Consider the following 25,133-nt stretch of genomic DNA (forward strand, 5'->3'; position numbering starts at 1 on the left):
CTTCCCCCACCTCAAGTTTCATTTTCTTTCCTTCCTTTTTCTTCTTGGGGTAGGAATGGGAAGACACAGAAAGGGAGCAAGCAGTAAATAATCAAATATGGATCTAATTTACTGGGACTCTTCAAGTCAGGGAACATTGTGCACTGAAACAGAAAGAAGGCCTTCCCACCAAAAGCAGATGAGGGTTCCTTTTTCTCTGCATCCTCGCCAACTTGTTATTTCTTGTTTTTGTTTTTTTATTTTTTTATTTTTTTTATTTTAGCCATTCTGACCGGTGTGAGGTGCTCATTGTAGTTTTGATTTGCATTTCCCTGATGAGTGATGTTGGGCATCTTTTCATGTGTCTGTTGGCTGTCTGTACATCTTTCTTTGGAAAAATGTTCATGTCTTCTGCCTATTTTTAATCAGACTGGTCTTTTTGTTTTGTTTTGGTGTTGAGTTGTATGAGTTCTTTATGTATTTTTGGTAGTATAACCCTTTATTGGATATATCATTTGCAACCATCTTCTCCAACTCAGTAGGTTGCCTTTTGTTTTGTTGGTGGTTTCCTTGGCTGTGCAGAAGCTTTTTACTCTGATGTAATCCCAACAGTTGATTTTTGCTTTCATTTCCCTTGCCTTAGAGGCCTGTCTAGAAAAATGTTGCTATGGCTGACGTCAAAAAAATCACTACTTATGTTCTCTTCAAGGTTTTTTATGGCTTCAGGTCTCACATTTAGGTCTTTAATCCAATTTGAGCTTATTTTTGTGTATGGTATGAGAAAGTGGGCCAGTTTCATTCTTTTGCATGTAGCTGTCCAGTTTTCCCAGCATCATTTATTGAAGACACTGTCTTTTTCCCACTGTAAAAATGATATAGCCACTGTGGAAAACACTAGGAGGCTCTTCAAAACACCAAAAATAGAAATACCATATGAATCAATAATTCCACTACTGGGTATTTACCCAAAGAAAACAAAAACACTAATTTGAAAAGATAAAGGCACCCTATGTTTATCACAGCATGATTTATAATAGCTAAAATATGGAAGCAACCTAAGTATACATTAATAGATGAATGTATAAAAATGTACACACACACACACACACACACACACACACACACACACACACAAAGAATATTATGCAGCCACAAAAAAGGATGAGATCTTGCCATTTAGGACAATCCATAGATGGAACTAGAGGGTATTATCCCAGTGAAATAAGTCGGACCGAGAAAGACAAATACCGTATGATTTCACTCAGGTGCAGAATCTAATAAACAAAACAAATGAATAAGTAAAAAAAAAATACCTGAAAAGCAGAACCATGCCTACAAATATGTAAAACAAACTGATGGTTGTCAGAGAGAAGGGGGCATGGGGGGACTGGCCAAATTGGTGAAGGGGAGTGGGAGATAGGGGTACCACTTATGGAATGAATAAGTCATGGGAAGAGAAGGCACAGCATATGCAATATAGTCAAAAATACTGTGATAGCACTGTATGGTGACAGATGGGAGTTACACTTGAGATGAGCATAATGTAACACATAGAGATGTTGAATCACTAGCTTGTACACCTGAAACTAATGTAATATTGTGTATCAACTATACTCAAAAGATAAATAAATAAATAAAAAGAATAAAACAGAACAAATGCTGCCTGGGCAACTTCTAGTTGTTTTAAAAACCAATCTCATCATTACTAAATGTTTGCTTTTCATCTCTCAGTTCAATTCCTTGCTCTATTATTGTTATTCTAGTCAGTTCCAATGATAATATACAGTTTTCAAATATTTTTATGACAATTTTTTAACACTGACTCTTCCAAGATACATAAAATTCCATTTTTACAGAGATTCAATCCTTCTGACATCCCTGCTCATTCTATTCCTTCACACACTCTGTTAAGCGCCTGCTACGTATCAAGTTTTATGTTCGAGGCTATGGATGGAGCAGTCAACCAGAGAGGACAGGTGGTTCCTGCCCTCAGTGAACTTACAGTCTTAGGGGGAGACAGTATTTAACAAATACTTACACAAATTACCTAACTAACTTGTGGTTAAGTGCTAGGAAGGAAACTTACAGGTGCTATGAGAACACATCAGGAAGTCCACTGACTATTATAATTTTACTCCTGAAACAGGCTATTTCTTTCTTAAAGCTGGAAGCACATCAAAATGCCTCTTCCAATCTTCTCATAGAGTCACATTTAGAGGGAGGTAGTGGTGGAGGCTCTTGTGTGTTTTGTACTCACTTGCAGTAAGAACACAGGAATGCACAACTATCCTGGAAAATGATTTCATCCTGGAAATTGATACTGGTTTCTTCTTTTCATGTAGAGAGGAGGGGAGTATTTACAAAGACTTATGTACAAACAAACCTTGTGTTTAATTAATAGAAGAAATTTTGTGGTGGCTGGGTGGCTCAGTCGGTTGAGCGTCTGGCTTCAGCTCAGGTCATGATCTCGCGGTCTGTGAGTTCAAGCCCCGCGTCGGGCTCTGTGCTGACAGCTCAGAGCCTGGAGCCTGTTTCAGATTCTGTGTCTCCCTCTCTCCCCCCACCTCCCCACCCCCCACTCATGTTCTGTCTCTCTGTCAAAAACAAATAAACATAAAAAAAATTTAATATAAGAAATTTTGAAAGAACCTAGATGTGCATCATTCAGAGAGTGCTCAGATGAATTATGATAAGGATATACTATGTTCTGTAAGAACATGGATGGAGGCAAAGACAAATACCCTATGATTTCATTCATATGTAGAAGTTAAGAAATAAAGAAAAAAAAGAGACAAATATACTTTTAAAAAAATGTTTATTTATTTATTTTGAGAGAGAGTGCTTGCACAAGCAGGGGAGGGTTAGAGAGAAGAGAATCCCAACCAGGCTCCATGCTGTCAGCATGGAGCAGGATACAGGACTTGATCCCATAAACCATGAGATCATGACCTGAGCTGAAATCAAGAGCCAGATGCTTAACCAACTGAGCCACCTGGGTACCCCAAAGTACACTCTTAAATACAGACAACAAACTGATGGTTTCAAGAGGGGGAAATGGGTGAAACAGGTAAAGAGGAAAAGGGGACACTTGTCGTGATGAGCACTGAGTAACATATGGAAGAGTTGAGTAATTACAGTGTATACCTGAGACTAATATTAACACTGTAAGTTAACTACACTTGAGTTAAAGACTAATAGTAAGGCAATGCCTATGTACTAACATGGAATGCTCTCCAAAACATACTATGTGGGGAAAAGCAAACCACTACATATGACTCAATTTGTTTCTAAAAGAATGCGTACACCTGTTGCACTAATGAGAGAAAGCGCTTTACAGCTGTACCAGGTGTCCGTGGGGATTACCTCCAGCACATGATGGAGGAGGTTTACGCATTATTTACTGTGAGAATATATTTAGGTACTATTTGTACAATACAAATACAACAGTTAAGACAAAATTCACCCTGAAAAATTTGTACTCGTTGGCAGCCTCCCCACTGCTTACTGGAAGCAGTGCCCTGTAAAAACAGCCAGAGAGCGGAGCCAGCCCGGAGAGACCAAACCCCTTTGCCCAGAACCATGGGTGTTCACTGGGAGGGCAGCAGGGAGGGAAGGGCAGACAAAACACCCCTTCCCAAGGGCCTGCTGGCTGTCCCCGCGGCTCATCTGCTCCAGCCAGCCGGGCTCAGGGCAAGCAGCATATCCTGGCAGGAGACGGGAGCTCTCCTCTCCCAGGGCTGCCTAACGTGCCAGATTACGGCACCAGAGAATCAGAGCGGTCCCTGAGGAGGAGTTATCTCAGCATCAGGCCCTGAACAGCCCTAAGCCAAGGGCACCGCAGACCCCGTCAAAAGACTCCAAGAACACAATCCCATTCACGTTGAAAGGTAGCACTTGTCTTCAATAGTTTGGATACATACTCAGAATCTGAGCTTAAAGGCCACGTAGTCTACTTACGTTTGTATTCTACACAGAGTTGTCACCCGCATGTTTCCTAAACTCTCTCTGAAAACAGGTGTGTTAGGCACTGAGGAGGGCACTTGTTGGGATGAGCACTGGGTGTTGTATGTGAGCAAAGAATCATGGGGATCTACCCCCAAAACCAAGAACACACCATATACTCTGTATGTTAGCCAACTTGACAATAAATTATATTAAGAAAATGAAAAAAAAAAAAAGAATGAGGGGCCTTCTGTGGCCCAGACCTTTGTCTCCCTGCAGCTTCCACACTGGTGACCTGTGTGTTCTCTGGGCCACAGGGAATGACATTCATCCGCCCTACACAGTAGAGGTAGAGCCCTTCAACATTACAAACACAGCTCCCCGCATGCCCCAGAACACTGCAGAAGGGAACTGGAGGTACCTGGAATATAACCTAGACTTCTAAGTCAAGTGAGGCAACTTGGCTCTGTCTCTTGATAACCCACATCCGTCAATGCTATTATCTGGGGCAGATGTCAAAAAGGAAACCATGACAAGGCATGACTTGGATTTTTAAAAGACCTGGGAATCCCGGCGACTGGGAATCTCCCTCTCCATACTAGGGACCCCACGCTTCTAGCTGGTGAATTCCAGGCACCAGGTAGGACCTGCCAACTGCAACCTCTGGCCTGACCTTGGCATGTGAACCTGGCTTCCCTTCTTCCATGCTTCCCCTTTCCCGGAATGCCCCTGCTCCCCCTCAGCCCAGCTGCAGTCCAAGAGAGGACCCCAGAGCGTTTTGAACGTGCTCCAGCATTTCCTTCACCACATTTTGACTGAGTGCCTGTGGCGTACAAGACATGACGCCAGACTCGGAGAGAGAAAAAGTGAGGGCTGGTCAAACAGAGAGTCAGTTCTGCCTTGCCGGGCTCCCACCACGTGATCGTCCCAGTCTGGTCACAATTACGTTTAGACTGTCTTCTGCTGTGTGCCAGGTGATGTAAAATTGAGTGGTTGTTCTTCTCCATACCCAACTTACCCTCTGGGGAGCGGGGCCTGGAGTGTTTCAGGAGAGCGGAGTAGAAGCATCGGGCCCAAACAGACCAGGAGTTATTTAATTCTTACATCAGTTCAACAGTCAGTGGCTCACTATCCAAAAGCCTTCAAAATGCTCCCAACCACAACTCAGGGGTTAAGAAGTCCCCTAGCAACTCCTTCCAGAATGTTTCTGCTTGTACTTCTCTCCATCACGGGGCAGTCAGGATCAGTAAGCAGTCCCAGCCTCAGGCCGCTACAGGCGCTACCGGAGTTCCCTTTACCTTGACCATGGGCACCAGCCCCTCTCTGCTCGTCTGCATCTCATCGCTTCTATGATGACCCACACCTTGTGGGCAAATAGCAAGGTGGAGTCCCTTGTTGCTCCCCACCCCTGCAGCAATCCTCATCCCTGCAAGCAGCCCCTCACCAGGGCCCATGGGAAGTGAAGGGGCCAGAATCTCTGTGGAGGGGACTCTGTCTGCAGCCCTTGTGCCGGCACCCAGCAGGGCCTAAATAAAGGTCGTTCACTGCCCCACCTGCGGGTCCCTGTGGCCTGGGCAGGGTCTGTCCCTTTTTTTCTGAGAGGAGCCCGGTGGGCTGAACTAGTGAGAAAATGGGCCAAAGACTAAGGAGAAGCCTTTAATACAAAACCTAATATGTTTTATCACGAGGACATTCTCCAATCCTCAACACTCTGCTTCCATATGCATACACTTTTTTAATTCTAAAAAGTCTGTGCAAATTTTCAGATTTATTAGAATCTTTTCTTTAAAGTAAAAAGGTTTTCTTAAAGTAAAGATTGTCACCCAGTTACAACCTGCATCCTGTTTTGTAGAAATCAGTTAATGGAAAATTTAGTTTTCAGAAACTGGAAAATAAAATTTATTTTATGCTTAAGAGGATTTTGGCGGGGCACCTGTGTGGCTCAGTTGGTTAAGCGTCCGACTTCAGCTCAGGTCATGATCTTGGGGTTTGTGGGTTCGAGCCCCATGTTAGGCTCTGTGCTGTTAGCTCAGAGCCTGGGGCCTGCTTTGGATTCTGTGTGTGTGTCTCTCTCTCTCTGCCCCTCCCCCACTCACGCTCTGTCTCTGTCTCTCAAAAATAAATAAAATGTTAAAAAAAAAAAAAAAGAGGATTAAAAAAATTTTTTTTAAGTTTATTTATTCATTCTTTGAGAGAATGGGTGGCTTAGTCACTTGAGCATCTGACTCGGTTTTGGCTCAGGTCATGACTTCATGGTTTGTGGGACAGAGCAGAGCCTGCTTGGGATTCTCTCTCTCCGTCTCCCTCTGCCCCTCCCCTGCCCATGCGCTCGCTTTCTCTCAACAGTAAAAAATAAACATGTTAAATTACTACTCTCTTTCTTTGTTATTGTTCTCCTTAATTGCTCTGCTTGTTTTTGCTTTTACACAAAAGCCGACATTACCCAAAAATCAATACTGCCTGACATGACCCCTCTGTACCAACTCCATGCATTAATTTATGTTACCTCTCTTCTCCTCTCTAATGTCTTTCTTTCTGGCTTCATCTAATGAGTACTGACAGGTCTTCCCTAGTCCTGCTGGCTTCATCCCACATGCCTGTCCTCTCCCTGGAAGTCCTGAAGCCCTTGAGAAGAATGGGGGTCTCTCCACAGCTTCACCCCAGTCCCTGCCAGCCTTCACCTGCTTGGTGCTCGGAGCTCGACACTGTCTTGTCACTGAGTCACACGCTGCTGAATGGCACCTGTCAGCATGTCTGTTCTAGCGCCCAGGCGGACGGTAAACTCTTGCAGGGTGGGAAGAAGACGATGCCTCAAAGTCCTTTCATGTCCCACTCAGCACACAGCAGTGCTCTGCACATAGCATAAGGTCAGGCTCCTGCTGGGTAAGCCCACTTCCAATGCCAACCAAATGCCTCTCAGGCAGCCCATCGACTTGGATGTGTCGAGAGTGCTTCCAGTGCAGCTGCCTTCAGAATCCCTCTAATATGCGGGGTAGACATTAAGTTTGATCACAGAGGGTAACCGACTCCTCCCTCCTGGCATCAGATAGATGCCCAAGACTGTTGCTTCTCCATGACAGGGACCATGCATCCTTTACTCCTGGGTCCTTGGTCCAGCCCACAGCTGGTACTCAAGGAACACCCGCTGAAGGGAGAGATTATCTCCAGGACCCAAGCTACTTGCTGGTTTTCCTTTCTATTGGAACTCCCCAACTCCTGGCCATCTGGAAGGTGGAAGGATACCCCATGACTATGCCTGCCCAAAGACAAGGTGAACACTTATTTTCCACAATGAATTTGGCAATTTCCTGCCAAGTTTAACGACTTAGTGCTGTAGATCACAAAATCAAGATCACCACAACCCTTTCCTAATCAACCACCATTTCCAATCACTCGGGCCTGCAGCCTTTACAACAACTCTGGTCAGTCTCTTCCCTTCATGGCCCATTAAAAACTAGGTACCCAAGTGCCACTTACTGCTCCTTGATCTCTTTTAAGTCACCCTTCCCATCCTTTCCCTTCAAGTCCTGGCCCCCACCCAAGCGCAAGACCTCAAACAATGCCCCAGCTTCTGGCATCCGGCCTCCCTAGCTCCAACTCCCTTCACAGACCCTACATGTTACCATCAGGCTTATTAAGGACTGTTTTCAAAGGGTCCATCCTCTGCTCAAACAGTAACTTTGCACTTTTGAAACCATCAAGTCTGTACTCTTCTGTTCTAACTGACCTGGACCCATATTCATGCTCATATCCCAAGAACTGTGACTAACCTTCCTGCCTCTCTCCTTCCAGGAATATGCAACATTCTCTGCGATCTCATAATCTTGGCAAAGGTCTCACCTCTGCTTATTCAATTCCCACCCATGCTCCAGAGCTCGGGCCCAGCACAATTTCTCACATAAGCTTTCCCCAAGGCTCAGTCCCACAGGTCTCTCTTCTCCCTCACTGAACAGTCTCTAGCTGTCATACACTGACTTCCTGTTGACTTATAAGCATCCTTTTCGATGGTGTAAGTCAGAACATCTGAGGAAGACCAGACTCTTATTGGCCATGTAATCCTGCCGAAACCATGAAGAATTCTGGTATCCCTCTGACATCTGCCAAGTGCAGTTCTCTCCCATGATTCACAACAACCCTGTAGAGCCAAAGTCTCAGTAAGGATCAACTAAATGTCAGGTAATGAAGGGCGCACACACTTTCCATGGAGTACTTATCCTCTATTCAGCCACTCAGGAACTTCTCTGCTACAAAATTTTAGGTAACTGCACAAATGTAGGGGTACGGGAAGGAGACAGGAGGCCGTTCGACAAATCTGATGGCAAGGGCGCCGGTCCTAAGTGTGGGACATGAACACTAAGCCGCTGTCGGGATCAGTGGGGAGCAGAGAGAAGAACTGAGCAGTAGGGATGCAAGCAGGATCCACAGGGGTATAAATGAACCACGTGGACAAAGAATAAAACTGGGGCTACCTTTCTTCCCAACGCTCAATCCATCGCAGCCTCCAGGACTGCCAGGGGCGCGCAGTAAAATCACTTCCCACCAGACCCCGGCACCTCGGAGAGCGCCGGCCAGGCCGACCCGCCCCTCCCCGCCCCTCTGGCCTTACCGATCGAGATTTCCTGCGCGAAGGCCAGCGAAATGAGCAGCAGGGGCAGCCCCACCGCGATGCACGTGACCATTTTATCCACTGCCAGCTCCAGCCGCAGCCCCTTGAACTTGGGCTCCGAGGGCTCCTTCAGCAAGAAGTCCGAGAACACGTACTCGGTGGCCAGGTGGGCGATAGCCATGGCTGAGGCGCGCGGGTTCGGCCCCACTGGCGCAGGAGTGCAGGCGCCGGTACCGCCGACGTCTGGAGGGTTCGGAGGACTGCGCGGCGCCTTCTCCGTCACCTGCCGCGCCCCCGGCTTTCGCTTTCCCTTTGCCGGCTCCCCGGTTGCTCATACAACCCACCAGCCTTTGTGTCTGCAGGCGCCCAGCTCCCAGCGAGCCACAGCGCCGCCGCTTCAGCTCGCGCCGTGCGCCCGGGCGCAGGAGCTCTCGCGCTCGCTCGGGCGCAGGCCCGCCGCCGAGCGCTCGGCCCGCTCAGGCCCCCGGGATGCGCGCGCCGCCTGCGCCCCGCGCCGCCCCGCCTCCGCAGGCGCGAGAACCTCTCTCCTCGTTCCCGCGACCCCGCCGCCCCGCTCCGAAGGCAGAAGCCGCCCCCGGCCGGCTCGCGCGCGCGCTCGCTCGCTCGCTCGCTGAGCCGCGCTCTTCCGGAACTACCGGGGAGCCAGAGATGCCGGGGGCGTGGAGTTGCCGGAAACCGCGGTGACGCGGGCAGCCGGCGCGCGACCCCGGGACGCACCTCTGCCGAGGGGTCTTCCCCCGGGGCGGGACCTCGGGAAATGCTCGGCCCCTCTTGGCCTCGTCCTTCCCCTCTTCCCGGACCGGGAGTTTTGAAATCATTTCTGAAAGCGACCCCTCACCCTGGAGACAGGATGGTCCCCGTTGACGCCCCACTCGCAACACTCCTACACGGTGGAATCGGGTTAAAAGGAGCCGCAAAGGCTTCAAAGAGCAACGGCTTCCATAAGAGGTGTAGAGAAGAGGGGACTCTGGACCCTTCCGCGCTGGGCGCGAGGGGAGGCGCGAGGTCCGTGGTGAGCCGGAGCCTCCCGCTTCCCTTATTGCTGCCCGGTCCGTGCTTTGCCTCCAGCCTTCCCAGTCAGAGCCTCGGGATGGGAGCCAGCTTCGGGCTGTCCGCAAATGAACGGGTGTGGGGCTGGGGACGGCTGCTCCTGAACCGCTTACGGGAAGTAAGCAGGAGCAGAAGCAGACACGAGGAGATGCTCTAGCGGGCAACATTAGGAGCTGACAGGACCTTTAAGCGAGAGGGCTCCTCGGGCTGGGCTGGGCTAGCCTGGGCTGCCTTCTCTGCCCTTTGTTCCTGGGCAGGTCCGTGCAGGCCTCTTCCGTGTGCCCTCAGGTCCCTCCAGCAGATCTCCACCCTGGCCTGTCCTCTGAGCGCTCATCCAACAGTTTGCGCAACTCTGCACTTGGATGGCTCACAGGACCTCAGACTCCTCAGGCCAGGACTGCAGCCCACCCCCCTTCCTCTCAACCGGAACTCCCGTCTTCCCCATCTGGCGGAATGCCCCACCATCCACCCCTACCACCGAGCCAGAAACCTCGAGCACCACTTCTCACGTTTCCATTTCTCCAGCTGCCATAACCAATTTCCGAATGCACTGGGCGCTTCTCTCCTAAATATAGAAAATCTGATGGTTTTTCTCCACCTGCATTTCCAACACTGGAATCCAGGCCACCATCCTGTCTCCTTACCACATACAGGAGTATATCCCCTAGGTGTGGGAGCCACTTTGCTCCCACAGCTGCCAGAGGGAACTTTTAAAAGACCCAATCTGACCACGTCCCCCCACCCCCCTGCTTAAAGTGTACAGTGGGTTTAGGATAAAATCCCTGTTTCTTAGCATGGCCATTGCCTGCCTCACCAAACTTCACACTTTCCCCTAAAGTTTTCCAAGTTGGCCAAGCCCCTGGCCTCCTCCAAGCCTTTCCCTGCCCCAGACACTGCCATTGTAGCCTCTTTGCTTGGCCTTCTGCACCCTCCTCACCTCAGCTGGATGTCATTGCCTTAGGAAAGTCTTCCCTGAGTAAATTAACTGAATTAGGCCCTTTGTTGTATATTTGTGTTATGCTGGCACTACTGGTAGCTAGCTGTGGGCCTTGGAAAGTTAGTCCATCCTCCTGTGCCTCCGTTTTCTCATCTGTAAAGTGTTATGCCTCTTTGGATTGTGCTAAGAATCAAATGCGTTAACACATATAAAGTGCCAAGAACAGTGCCTGGCGACTGATGGATGCTATGGGAATATTCTGTTATTTGTGCCCTCTGTTTTTCCTTCTTTGTTTTAAATGTTTTATTTATTTTTGAGAGAAAGAGCACGAGCAAGGGAGGGGCAGAGAGAGAGAGGGAGACACAGAATCCAAAGCAGGCTCCAGGCTCCGAGCAGTCAGCACACAGCCCAAGGCAGAGCTCAAACTCACGAACCATGAGATCATGACCTGAGCCGAAGTCGGACGCTTAACCGACTGAGCTACCGAGGCACCCCTATTTTTCCTTTCTAATGATAATCACAATTACAATTTAACAGTATTCGTTTAACCATTTATCAATTTACTGTTTAAGGTGTCACACAAGTGTGTGTAACGCTGCTTTTCAATAAAAAAATAGACTTTAATTTGTAGAATAGCGTTAGATTTACAGAAAAATTGAACAGATGGTACAGGGAGTTCCCATCTACCCCCACTCCTTCCTGCATCCATTTTCCCCTCCCGTGAACATATTAGTATGACGTGTTAATATTAGTGAAAATCTAGTTTAGTCGTATCTCCTTAATGTTTACCTAGGATCCTTTTTCTGTTGTAGGATCCCATCTAGGATACCACATTATGTTTCTTTGTCTCCTTAGCTCCTCTTAGCTATGACGGTTTCTTAGACTCTCCTTAGTTTTGATGACATTGCTTTGTTTCTAAGTGTAAGGTACATTTTGGGATTGAATGACACATCTTCTTCCCCTCCTGCCCTGCCCCCACCCCTGCTCCAGTGGAAAACAGTGGAGATAGGAAATAACAAGGGGAGAGATCTGCTTTAGAGAGGGCAGTCAGGGGAGCTCACAGATGAGCTAGGAAAGAGAGGGAGGGGAATGGAAGAGTATTCCAGGCATAGAAAGCAACCTGTGCAAAGGTCCTGAGGCAGGAAAGAACTAGCAGGGCACAAGACCTGATAAAAGATCAGGGAAGAGTTGGAGATGAAGTTGGAGAGGTGGGCACGGGCCGAATCAGGCTGGGCCTTAGACCAAGGTAAGGAGTTTGGATATAATTAAAAGTGAAATGGAAAGACACCAAAGGGTATTCCCCAGGGAAGTGACATGGTCAGATCTGGAAGAACACCACTGCAGCTGTTGGAGCAGTTGGAAGGGACAAGAGTGACAGTGGAGAGGCTGGTTAGGAGACTGCCACAGTGATCCTGCTTGAGCAGGATTTGTGGCCTGCAGCCCAAACACATTTTTAATTTTCTAGCATAAAGATGGTTCTCAGATTCATGAAGATACATAAAATAAGGTATGGAGAAGGCTATAACAAATTGCCACAAACTTGATGGCTCACATTTAGTCTCTAAGAGTTCTGGAGCTCTTAAATCCAGAATCATGCTCACTGGAACAAAAGGTGCCAGCAGGGCCAAGATCCCTCTGGAGGCTCTGGGGGAGAATGTGTTCCCTTGCCTTGCCCCAGTTTTAGAGCAGCATTCGTTGGTTTGTGGCCCCTTCCTCTGTCTCCAATGCCAGCAGCATAATGTCCTGCTCCAGTTGTCACATTGCCTTCTTCTATAGTCAAGTCTCCCTCTGCTTCCCTTTTAGAAGGACACTGTGACTCTATTTATGGCCAATCTAGGTAGTCTGTCTCAGAATCCTTAACTTATTCATACCTGCAAAGTCCTTTTTGCCATAGAAGGCAACACAGGTTCAGGGATTAGGACACAAAATCTTTGAGGACATTATTCAGCCTACCCTAGAGGGCAAAAGAGAGAAGAAGGTCCAGTGTCCAGCCCCGAGGCATGCTAACACTTAAGTTATAAGGGAGAGAAGGAACTAGCAAGAACCTGAGAAGGAAGAACAACTGAAGAAGGAAGGCTGGTGGGGGTTCATGTTGAAGAGCCAAGGGACCAGAGGGTGTTAAAGAAGGAAGGAGCTGTCGACTGACTGTTGCGGAGAGGTGGAGGGCAATAAAGATGGGGAAGAAGCCACTGGAAATGGCATCATGGTTGTTGCTTTGACAACAGCGTATTGGGATGTAGGAACAAGGCACACTGGATTGGAAGCCCCTGGAATAAGTTGAGGAAAGCTGGAGGTGAGGTGGTTACAGGTAGCAAGTTCTGCTACGGAGGGAACAGAGAAACTAGGTTATGAAATTGAGGACAACAGCCCTCTGTTTTCTACTTTCAGTGGTGGGTACCGTTGACGACTTCCTCTCAGAGAGAGAACAAAATATTGAGGGAGTGAAGTCCTTGAGCAAGTAAGAATGGTGAGGTCCAGAGCCAAGTGAGAGAGGGGCCCTGCCAGGAGCAAGGACACGTCCTGCATTGTAACAGGAGATGTATCTAAATGTAACTGATTTTCTCAAAGGACCCTCCCCCCCCCCCCCCCCCCCCCCCCCCCCCCCCCCCCCCGCAGAGAAAGAAGTATGGTACATTTCAGGTAACAATGTTTGGTGGGGGGGGGGAGTCCTATTATTCCTGGAGATATATTGTTATTTTTGTTTCATTTCCTTTAGCATGTATAACTAAGATAATTGCTAAATCTAAGAGATAGTTCTCTTAACCAATCTCCTATGCCAAGTCCAGGGATTGGTAGTACTTAGTGAAAAAAAATGCAAATAGCCGTCTTATAATCTGGGAAACTTTATTAAAAAGAGAAATGGTATGTATGATCAAACTACTCTGTGGTTTCATTTTCATTTAAAAAAAATAGACTAGGAGAAAAGGAAAAAATAACTAATTTGCTGTCTAGATGAGTTATAAATAAGGCATGTATCATAATTATTATTATGAAAGTATATAGCCTACACACGGATGAAAACTGGAGAGCACGTACTACAAAATCACATTATCAGTGGTTAGCAGGCTGGAATTCAGAATCCTTTGGGTACGCTGTTCGATATGACATTCGAGCAAACAGCTACTAGCATTCGCATCCTGTTTGATATAAGACTATAGCTTCTATCAAATTACCCGTTTCCCCTCACCAAGATGAAGATGAGAAAGTATGAAATATCCCGCCACCAGAGTATTTTTTTTAGGTCCTGCTCATTCACCTGGACACCCAAATGATCTGCTAAAGCAGATATACTGATATCACTCATCTGGCATTGACATTGGCATCGCAGGGCACCTCGAGCTAAGGGCAATGTCTCAGTCTAGTCATAAGCAACGTTGCTTTTATCAATCTTAACCTAATGTTTAGGCATGCGTACAGAGAGTATGGATTGCCTTGGAATGGGTTGACTTTAGCTGCTGATATTTTAATTGTACATTTGAGCCTTTCTGAAAACTGTAATGCACATCTTCAAAGCTGATTTACTGATTAAAAACTTCCCACTGGTATTCTCTTTTTCTAGCCTTTTCTTTTCTTTTGTTTTCTCCTCCCACAAAGGGCTATGTCTTTAAGAGGCATGGAATCAAGAATGTTTTAAGATCTCTTCTCACAACCAGTCAGCTGCACTGATGAATTCTTTCTGGTGTTTGTCACATGATGAGGCTGTTTTTATTTCCTAGAAGATGCAGACATGGGAAGATCCTGCTAGGCGAATGAAAAATCAGACTCAGAGCTCAAGTCAAGACTCGCCTTCTGCAAAGTTTCCCTCCCTCGTAGAATCTCTCACTCACCTTTTAGGGAGTCTCTGTCTCATCACAGGAGAACCTAGCCTGTGATTTTACAGCTTCCAGCCCTCCACATTCTCAACTATAAGTACAAATTCTCTAGATGATTTTTGGAAAAAAAAAAAAGTTACAATGGAAACATTGTAAAAACATGTAAGTGAGGTGTAAACATTAAAGTATCTCTATAGGTTTGCATAAAAACAGCAGCAATTATTTTTTAAAATGCTGATAACTTTGCCTTCTGTGGCAAACTGCACAGGCTGTTTATATTCAAGTGGAAAAGGCCAGGAGAGCTGGCAAAAAGCCTCCCCAAAACTTCATCTGATCAAATTCTATCAGCAGATACTGAGTTAGACATTTTCGTGAACTCCTCAGAAAGTTATTTTCCCTGGAACAACTAAGAGAAGCGTCTTACATAACGGTGTTGAAAAATCAGTGCTACTCCCGTTAGATGTCTGAGGACTTATAACTCTTTTCCCAAGGTCGTCCTTCTGGAAACTTGGGATGGTTAGCTGAGGAAGCACCGTCTAATCTAAGAATTATGAGAAATGGAAAATAAAGATGCCTTTCAGAGGGTTTCCCCACTTCAGCAAATTCATTCAGAGAACAGGCCGAGTGTGTTTTCTCGGTCACACCTGTTCTCCTTTCTGTTTTTCATACCTGAGGATTATTCACAGCCCATTAAAAAATAAATAAGTAAAAGCAAATTGCTTTGTGTTCCGGACGATCAGAGCCTGATCCAGGAATAATGTAAACCTTTCTCGATGAACGATATCTTGTCCAGTGTCCCTGCTGAGGAAGGCCAGCTGGGTCACAGAGCATCCGTGGGGAGTGCACAGGACTGGACTTCCTGGTACACAACCCGCTTCCTTGCAGAGTGCAGACTGAGGGAGAGAACCACTGTGGAGGCCAGGAGGAGGAGGCCGATGATGAAGAGGATGACCAAGGCTGCTTTGGCTCCCCTAGGACCCAGGTTCTTGCCAAAGAAATAGAGCTGCTCCTTGCCAGGTTCTTCTGTGAACAAGAAGAGGTGAGGTGTCAGTCCTCTGCCTTTCCCCAGGGAGTGAACACTGACCACTCACATGCAGGATTCAGGGAGGGTATCATTACCGTTGGGGGGCACTGTGGACGCCGCTCCAGACGGAGACTTGGTGGAGTAAGGGATCCTGTTGTCTGCACAAAGAAGACAAGGTGATTGTTTTATAAACAACGGAAGTAGATTCTTTTCATGACGTGAGTTATTTCAAGAGTTATTTCATTGTACCAATGAGGATTTTATCCCATTTGTATCCGCAAGTCTTTCTGAAATTCTCCCTTTTCTACTTCACACCAGTGCATATGCTGTTCTTACCCCATCTACCTTTCAAGCTTCTGCCCACCCATTAAGACCCAGCTGAAGCATTATAGCCTCTAGAATGTTTGCTCATCCCCCCCAAACTACAAACCATTACCTCCTACTGCTGCCACTGAACCTGTCCTCCATAAGCTATTTTGGCATGTATCGCATTCTATTACAGTTACTATTTATTTATTTATTCATTTATTCATTTATTTATGAGAGACAGACAGACAGACAGAGTGCAAACGGGGGAAGGACAGAGACAGAGGAGACACAGAATCTGAAGCAGGCTTCAGGCTCTGAGCTGTCGGTGCAGAGCCCGAGGTGGGGCTGGAACTCACCATCTGTGAGATCATGACCTGAGCTGAAGTCAGATGCTTAACCGACTGAACCACCCAGGCACTCCTTATAGTTACTATTTATATGTCTGTTTCTCTTACTTGACTCTGAGCTCTTGGGGGGTCTAGTGCCCCCTATTTTCAGGGCGTACAGGAAGCCCGGTGCTATCACCCATCATCACTGACAGAAAACAGTACCTATGTTCCGAAGGACCGTGTAAGTTGTTTCCATGCCAGCGTGGATGTGGTCGGACACGTGACAGTGTAACAGCCATGTCCCTGGGTGATCTGCAAACAGCTCAATGGTTTGGAATGTCCCAGGAAAGAGATCATACACATCTTCTCGGTAAGATTTATCTATCTGTGGAAAGAAGGCAATAAAGATAAGAGCAGAGGGCAATAAAATTGAGAATAGAAAAATAATAGAGGTAAATCAAAGAAAGCAAAAGCTGGTTCTTGGAACAGGTCAGTAAGAGTGATAAACCTTGTGGTAACCATCCTCCACAATGGCCCCCAATGATCCCTGCGTCCTGATATCCATAACCTGTGTAGTCCCCTTCTACGGTGTGTGAGAGTCGGTCTGCGAGACCAGCTGTGTGCGCCAGAAGTGATGGCATTCTACTTCCAAAAGATTTAGACCCTCTCTCTTGCTCCCTTCTCTTGGATCACTCAGCCTGGGGGAAGTCAGCTCCTGTGCCATACCCACGTGGCGAGGAACTGAAACCTTCAGTCAACAGCCCTGTGAGTGAATTTGGAAGTGGGTTCTCCAGTCCCAGTCAAACCTGATGACTGCAACTCCAGCCGACATCTTGATTGCAGCCTCATGAGAAATGCTGAATCAGAACCAACTAAACTACTCCCAGATTTCCGACCCGAAAAATTGTGAGTTAGTGTTTGTTGTTTTAGGCCACTAAGTTTTGGAGTAATTTGTTACACAGAAATAAAAAACAAATACAAACTCATAGACAAACAGACCAAGAAAAAAAAGCCCACAGATTACGAATACTAGGAATGAAAGAGGGGGACATCATTAAGACCGTACAGACATTAAAAATGATAATAAAGGAATATTATGAATAACTGTCTGTGATTCCACAACTTAGGTGGTATGAACAAATTCCTTAAGATGAAAACTGCCTCACGTCACTATTCAGATTATCTGTTAAAGAAACTGAAATTACATTAAGACTTTCCAACAAGTTAAAATTCCAGGTCCATATGGCTTCATTAGCAAATTCTACCAAACATTTAAGGCAGAAATAATACCCATTCTAAACAAACTCTTCCAGAAAATAGAAGAGGATAGATCACTTCTAACTAATTTTATGAGGCCAGCATTACGCTGATACCCAAATCATACAAATACTTTACTAGAAGAGAAAGCTACAACCAATATTCTTCATGAAAATAAATGTAAAATCCTTTAAAAAAAAAACTAGCAACTTGAATCCAACAATATATAAAAAGGATAATGCATTATGACAATCCTGAGATTGAAAACTGTTTCAAAACTTGAAAATCAATCTATGTAAATCACCAATGTACTAAAGAAAATAATTCACAGACTAAAGAAGAAAAATGTGACCATCTCAATAGATGCAGAAAAAGCATTTGATAGAATTTACCATCTGTTCATGATAAAAACCATCAGCAAACTAAGATTAGAAGGAAACTTCTTCCACTTGTTAATAGGATCTATTGGAAAAAAAAAAACCTACAGATAACTTTATATTTAATGATGGATGACTGAATCCTTTCCCCCCATCACTAATCATGTGCAACATTATCCTAGAGGTCCTAGCCAGTACAATAAGGGAAGAAAAGAAATAAAAAGTATACAAATGGAAAATAAAGAAATAAAACCATCTCTATTCACAGAAAAGAAGATTGTTTATGCAGGAAACCATCACCCCCAAATCTACAAAAAAGCTACTACAACTATTTAGCAAAGTTGTAGGATACAAAGTCGATTATACAAAAATCAATTATATTTCTGTATATTGGCAATGAACAATTAAAAATTGAAATAAAGACAATACCACTTATACTATCACCAAAACCTATGATATCACTTAGGCAATAATCCAACAAAATATGTGCAAGATCTGTATGCTGAAACTACAAAACACTGAAGAAAGAAATCAAAGAAGATCTAAATAAATGGAGAGGTATGCCACGTTCACGAATTGGAAGACTCAATATTGTTAAGATATCAATTCTCAAGCCAATGTACAGATTCAATGCAATTCCAATCAAAATTGCAGTGGGATTTTTAATAGAAATCAATAGGCCGTTTCTAAAATTTATATGGGAAGGCAAAGATCTAGAATAGCTAAAATAATCACCACCTGATTTCAAGACTGGCTATCATACTAACGTAATGAAGACAGGGTGGTATTCAAGAAAGGACAGAGACGTAGATCAATGTAACAGAATAGACAGTCCCCGAACACACCCACATATATACAATCGATATGAGTTTGACACAGTGGCCTTTTCTTTTTTTTTTTTTTTTAATAATTTTTTTTCAACGTTTATTTATTTCTGGGACAGAGAGAGACAGAGCATGAACGGGGGAGGGGCAGAGAGAGAGGGAGACACAGAATCGGAAACAGGCTCCAGGCTCTGAGCCATCAGCCCAGAGCCTGACGCGGGGCTCGAACTCCCGGACCGCGAGATCGTGACCTGGCTGAAGTCAGACGCTTAACCGACTGCGCCACCCAGGCGCCCCCACAGTGGCCTTTTCAATGAACGGTGATGGAATGACTGGATATCCATATACAAAAATTAAACCTTGACCGTATATGAACGTTAAAATGGATCAGAGGTCTAAATGTAAAGCCTAAAACTATAAAACTGCTAGAAGAAAATCCTCATAACCTTGAGTTAAGCAAAGACTTCCCAGATATGACACCAAAAGCATGATGCATAAAAGAAAAAAAATAAATTGTACTTCATCAGAATTAAGAATTTATGTTCTTTGGGGCACCTGGGTGGCTCAGTCGGTTAAGCGTCCAACTTGGGCTCAGGTCATGATCTGTTGGTTTGTGAGTTCGAGCCCCGCATTGGGCTCTGTGCTGACAACTGGGAGCCTACTTCTAATTCTGTCTCCCTCTCTCTGCCCCTCCTCTGCTTACACTCTCTTTCTCTTTCTCTCTCTCAAAAGTAAATAAACATTAAAAATAATAATTTATGTTCTTTGAAAGACAACATTAAGGAAATGAAAAGATAAGCCACAAACTGGGAGCAAATATTTGCAATTGCATAGCGGGTAAAGTATGTGTATGTATAAATCCCTCAAACTCAACGATAAGGAAACAAACAATGAAATTAAAAAATGGGCATAAAATGTGGACACTTCACCAAAGAAGGTTTACGGATGGCAGATGGTAAATAAGCCCATGAAAAGATGCTCAATATCATTAGCCATTAGGAAAATGTAAATAAAACACAATGAGATACCACTATTTACTTAATAGGATGGTGAAGAAAAAATGAATAAAAATGGAAGACCCCAAGTACAGACATGGATATGGCACGGGTGATGCTCCCATACTTTTCTGGTGGGAATGCAAAGTGGCACTGCCTCTGTGGAAGTATTTTGGCAGTTTCTCATCAAGTTAAGTGTACACATATCACGTGGTCTGGCAATCCAACTCCAAGGTATTTTCTCACGGGAAATGAAACCTTAGGTTCACAGGAAGATACGTACACAAATACTTATAATGACTTTACGTGTAATGACCCCAACGCAGAAAAGACCCAAATGTCCCTAAATAGGGAAACGAATTAGCAAACCGCAGTGTATTCATCCACTGGACTCCTACTCGACAATCAACTAGAACACAGTATTGATGCACACGAGACAGATGCAGTTCAAATGCCTACGCCAAGTGCGACAGGCCAGATTCAAAGTGCTATGGGTGGTATTTATATGACATTTCCATGAAGGCAAAACGAGAGAGATGGAAATAAATCAGTCAGAAGTAGCTGGCTCCAGAAAATGCAACACGAACATTTTAGGGGGTGATGGAGACGTCCTATATTTTAAGATGACACTACTGTATGTGCTTTCCAAAACAGGGACTTTTACTCAATGTAAATTACACTGAATTTTACAAGTTTATAGACATAATACAAAATAATTGCAATTTTATTGAATTCTATAATTTTTACATTTTTTTACAATTTTTACAATTTTATTGTAAATTTTTACAATTTTTTCGAATTTTTGCAATGTTTACAATTTTGTTGAATTCTATAAATTTTCATACATTTTTTAACATGTGAGTTGAAAAAGCCAAATTCTGAAAAGCAGGATAGCCAGTTAAGATGTAAAACTGTAATCACTGTAGACTAATACTGGGTATCTTAAACTATGTTAAATAAATATACAGAGGGGAAAAATAGATGTTTTACTAAATATACTATTTATTCCTTCCTGTATAACTAGAAAAGGACCAATGCAGTTACTTCCACAGATTAGATGTGATGATTCTTTTCTATTCTATTTCCTTATAGATTTCACTAGGCACTTGGGATAACTTACTTACTTATTTATTTGTGTGTTTGTTTATTTTTGAGAGAGAGTGGGGGGGCACAGGTGAGCAAGGGGCAGAGAGACAGAGAGACTCCCATGAGGGGCAGAGAGAGAGAAATTGCGGGGAGGGGGGCTAGAGAGAGAAAGGGAAGTGAAGCTCAAGCTTACCCAAAGCAGGACTCCTGCTTACCTTGAGCTCACCCAATGTGGGGCTCGAGCTCACCCAATGACGGGCTCACATTATTCTGTTCCAATCTCTAATATGAACCTCACAAGCCTTAGTGCCAAATAACTCTCTTTGTTCACAGTGAAAAATTGAATCTTTTAGTTCAAAAAGTCTTCCCCAAAGCATATTCCTTATACTTACTTTGAAAAGAAAGCTCTCAGCATGATAATGGATGGTATGTATGTCCACTTCATTTCCTAGTCCCAACAGATACCAGTTTGTCATTGTATCTTCATTCATGATAAGACCATGGAGATTCCCAAAAATCTTTCCATTGATAGCTAGGAAGGTGAAAAACAAAATAGCCTTCAATTAGTGGTCAGTACTTAATCTGGTTTTAGAAATGGTTCAAGATCTTTAGGTTACCGATATTTTCATCTACCTGATAAACATGTCCCCACCATTCTAGACCCAAAACTCAGATTACCAAGAAATCCTTATAGAAGAGAGACAGAAAAGGGAAGTAGTAGTTAATTTTTAAAAGCTACGTCTTGGGTAGCAATGTGTGCTGTTTGGTTGCTTGTTTGTTTGGCATATTCTCTTTATGGAGAGGGTTAGAGGCTCATTTGTGAGGCAGCCATTACTTATATCAGTCTATAGATGAGTGAACTAAAGCACAGAGAATCAAGTTTATATAAATCAAAATTGAATGAATTAAGAGCCATTTCTTTAATACTTCGCTTTCTGAGAACGAGTTTAGGGCAAGGTCCTAAGAATACCTGAATTTCCAAAAGAAGGAAAGCTTCACATGGGCTGAGCCCATGACCTAACAATGACCAAAGCAAACTCAAGCTGGATTGACGTGATGGAAACTCTCGCTCTTTCTACTAACTTTTTATTCTGTGCACCATGGCACAACCAAATGAGTTACATTTATTAAAAATAGAGAGCATACTAAGAAATTTTGGGGAAAGGGAAGCAAAACTATAGGAGAAAGAGTAGCCGAATCAGAAATCAGCCTACTATATTCTAATCAATGTTATCAATGAACTGGTTTTGTGATCTCAGGCCAGCCCTCTTTTTGTATACGTTTGGTCAGAGGTAGATCTTGGACAGAGAGTGTGGATGTATCAACATATTACTCTCTTAAAAAACAAACAAACAAACAAACAAAAAAAAAACAACGAAACTACTGGGGCACCTGGGTGGCTCAGTTGGTTAAGCATCTGACTTCAGCTCAGGTCATGATTTTGCAGTTCGTGAGTTCTGTGCTGACAGCTCAGAGCCTGGAACCTGCTTCAGATTGTCTCCCTCTCTCTCTGCCCCTCCTCCACTTGCGTTCTGTCTCTTTCTCTCTCCCTCTCCCTCTCCCTCTCCCTCCCTCTCTCAAAAGAAAGAAAGAAAGAAAGAAAGAAAGAAAGAAAGAAAGAAAGAAAGAAACAAACAAACAAACAAACATTAAAAAAAACGCCTTAAATTACATAGAATTAAATAAATAACATAGACACTTTAAAACAGAAACTTGATCATGGTGCTTCATGTCCCAGCAACAGTTAAACCACACCCTTAAATTTGATTAGCTAGATGTCATTGTGTATTCTTATAGAAATACACCAATAAGTGATGATTCATTTTTTAAGAATTACTTTATAGGCTTATAGTTTAGGGAGTCCAGCCTTCAGAGACAGAGCTCCCTAAACAACTGGTCCAGAGTCTCACTGGACCTTGCTGGCAATCAACCAATGGCTTAGTTCATTCCCTCTGAAGGAAAGTTTTGGAGGACTTTCCTCAGTCTAGGTGCCCCTGGGAATGGGAAAGGTTCAGAGAAGGAGGCTGGGGACTTCCTACAGTTATAGGAATTTTGATGAGTTTATCTCAGCAAGGGTTTCTTTTTAAACCTCTGGTGTACCATGCATTTTGTTGCTCTCTTCAAAATCGTCAGTGTGCTTAAAATCTCGTGGATCTTTATTGAGATACTTCTTAATATTGTCATCCAGATACCAGGATTCATTCTCATTAAATACCAAAAACAGGAGAGCAAATTCATAATCAACATCGCTTCTTCTTCCCTTTTCATTCAATACCCCTTCTCTGCAAATAATCAGAGGACCCATCAAACCGCTATACGTATCCTGAAAGAAAAATAAACTGAATTAGAAGAGCCTTTACATAGTTTAATAATACAGATTGCATGCTTGTACGAGAGTCATTGTGAAAAGACTATTGGCCACAAAATAAGTATTAAGAAGCCTTGAGTGTTCCTAAAGATGAACTACAGAGTGACCTCTTTGAGGGCTGAGGCTGTGTCCTTCCATCATCACTGAGTCTCCAGAGTATAGTCCGGTGTCTAGTACATAGAAGATACTCAAATATTTGTTGAATAAATTAATTCTTATTTTTATTTTCTTGTTTGCTTTTCAAGTGAGACTACATGCAGATGCTTATATTCCATTTTCTATGGGTAAAAGTGAACAGGATAATTAGAAAATTATATGGGACCATGGATGACCTCCACGTCAAATTGTTCAGCCCCTAAGCTTTCTTTTGAACGAAAACTCCCACATGTCCAACTTCCTATTTAGATATTCCATCTGGATATACTTCCTGCAAGAATTCAATCTGCTGAGCATTTTTATAGTGAATTTTATTATTTCCCTCAGACCATTTCCTTCTCTGGAACTCTCTATTTCTGTTGACAGCACTATGCTATTTCCTGTCATTTAAGTCAGAAAACTTCATTTCAGTGTTTAATTCTTACTTCTTTCTCACGTTGTCCCATCTCGCTTGCTGTCAAATCTTATGTTTCTTTTCCCTTCACAATGCTTCTCCTTTCTGTGACTTTCTTTCCATTCCATCTGCCATCCATCTAGTGTAGGATCTTAATGCGTCACCCTGGATTAGAAATCAGTTCCTCTGTGGTCTCTGGCTCACCTCACCTGCTGCCTATCTTTTTGAGCACCATCAGCTTACTCTCATCACCCCCATATCTACCAGTCATCAGTGATTTTCCCATGATATTCCTACTGCATAAAATACAAATCCTTGACAGGGCTGTAAGCCCCTCATGTGCTCCACCAATGGATTTTTCTATCTTATAATCCCCAAACTGCTTTCCTTTCCTGCCTTATATGATAGCCAATAGGATGCTCAACATTTTCCAAACATACCTTTTATTTTCCTATTTTCAACTTTGCTCATAATGTTCTCTCTTCTTAGACTCCCTTTCCAATGTCTCCTATATAGCTCTGTACTCCTACTGAACTCATCAGATTCCGAGTTGTATTATAATTATGGGTGTGCACATGTATTATTTTCCCCAAAGATGATAAATTCCTTCAAGATAAGAATATTTGCATCCCTCACAGAACTTGGTAGGTCCATTTGCATATTGCAAGTGCTCAATAAATATTTATCAGGATGCACAAGGGAATAAACAAATGTGGGTTTCCCATAATTCCAATATATAACTTTATTTTTTCAAATGTCTTGTGTTTCTCTCCTGAACTCTTGCACTGTCCAGTACAACTCAAGGATGCTAATGCAGCCATCTAATATTTTAGAGGAAGGTTAGATAATCCTTCATCTTTTTAAAATAATGGGCAATGCTTCATTATATGTCAGATACGCCTTTAGTTAGGATTTTGACTTGCGACCTAAAGTTCGAGACTAGTTGTTTTATATATACATAGTTGACTTGAATTCAATATTGAATCTTTAGTTTATTTATTATTCAAATAGTTTATAGTTTTGGTTATTAGGTTTGGAGCGTGCTTTCCTTCCTGAGTCCAGATAATAACATGGTAATGCCTTAAAAATGGTAGATTTCACACATCAAAATCCGTGATATAAACTCCATTAATACATATTTTTATTTTATAGTTATCTATTTACATATTCTCTTTTGCTTCCAGCTACCTTGTAAGTTCTAAATTTGGCAACTGAAATGTTGGGATTTCGTGTGTGTGTGTGTGTGTGTGTGTGTGTGTGTGTAACCTATATTTTAGATAAGGGTTGGCAAACGTTTTTTGGTAAAGCACGAGATGGTAAATACTTTTTACTTGGTTGGCCATGCTGTTTCGGTCACAGCCACTGTTAACAGAGACAATGGGCTCCAAATGGAATCACTTGTGCTAAGCCCATACAATTTCAGCCTCTCCCAGGAGTAGAATCTTAATCTGGAATGACATGGTCATCACTAGTGAGGTAATCTGCCTCATAGACTTCTGCCATCCCCCCTAAATGAAGGTGACCTTGACACAAACAATCCACTCTTTACTAGAAACCTCTTTATCCCACCCCCCTCTGCCTATGAAAGTTATTTTGTGCAGCTCTTTGGCGCTCTCTTCTATCTGCCAGATGGGATGCTGCTTGATTCGTGAGACACTGAATAAAGC

At 43.8% G+C, this 25,133-nt stretch overlaps 2 protein-coding genes across 3 annotated transcripts in view; both read right to left on the minus strand.

The window, feature by feature from the left end:
* PANX1 (pannexin 1) overlaps window positions 1–9,023 on the minus strand; it is a 46,234-nt gene extending 37,211 nt beyond the window's left edge. Inside the window, exon 1 of the mRNA XM_047879362.1 lies at window positions 8,528–9,023. Within this exon, the coding sequence (XP_047735318.1) occupies window positions 8,528–8,708 (181 nt within the window). The 5' untranslated portion in view covers window positions 8,709–9,023. The remainder of the gene's footprint in view (window positions 1–8,527) is intronic.
* A 5,072-nt stretch (window positions 9,024–14,095) lies between these two features.
* The window catches only part of HEPHL1 (hephaestin like 1), an 81,907-nt gene continuing 70,869 nt past the window's right edge, over window positions 14,096–25,133 (minus strand). The window contains exons 16-21 of one of the 2 annotated variants that reach the window (XR_007144940.1): window positions 22,649–22,871; window positions 20,941–21,080; window positions 16,232–16,394; window positions 15,467–15,529; window positions 14,363–15,370; window positions 14,096–14,273 (exon numbers count right to left, since the gene is read on the minus strand). Coding sequence is in view for 1 of the 2 variants with exons in the window: in XM_047823894.1 (XP_047679850.1) it covers window positions 15,168–15,370; window positions 15,467–15,529; window positions 16,232–16,394; window positions 20,941–21,080; window positions 22,649–22,871 (792 nt within the window). In the remaining variant the exon portion in view is untranslated. Of the gene's footprint in view, window positions 15,371–15,466; window positions 15,530–16,231; window positions 16,395–20,940; window positions 21,081–22,648; window positions 22,872–25,133 lie in introns of both variants that reach the window. The other variant, XM_047823894.1, reaches the window with a different exon arrangement.

This window comes from Prionailurus viverrinus, chromosome D1 (genome assembly GCF_022837055.1).
Source record: "Prionailurus viverrinus isolate Anna chromosome D1, UM_Priviv_1.0, whole genome shotgun sequence".
In the NCBI taxonomy this organism is placed as follows: Eukaryota; Metazoa; Chordata; class Mammalia; order Carnivora; family Felidae; genus Prionailurus; species Prionailurus viverrinus.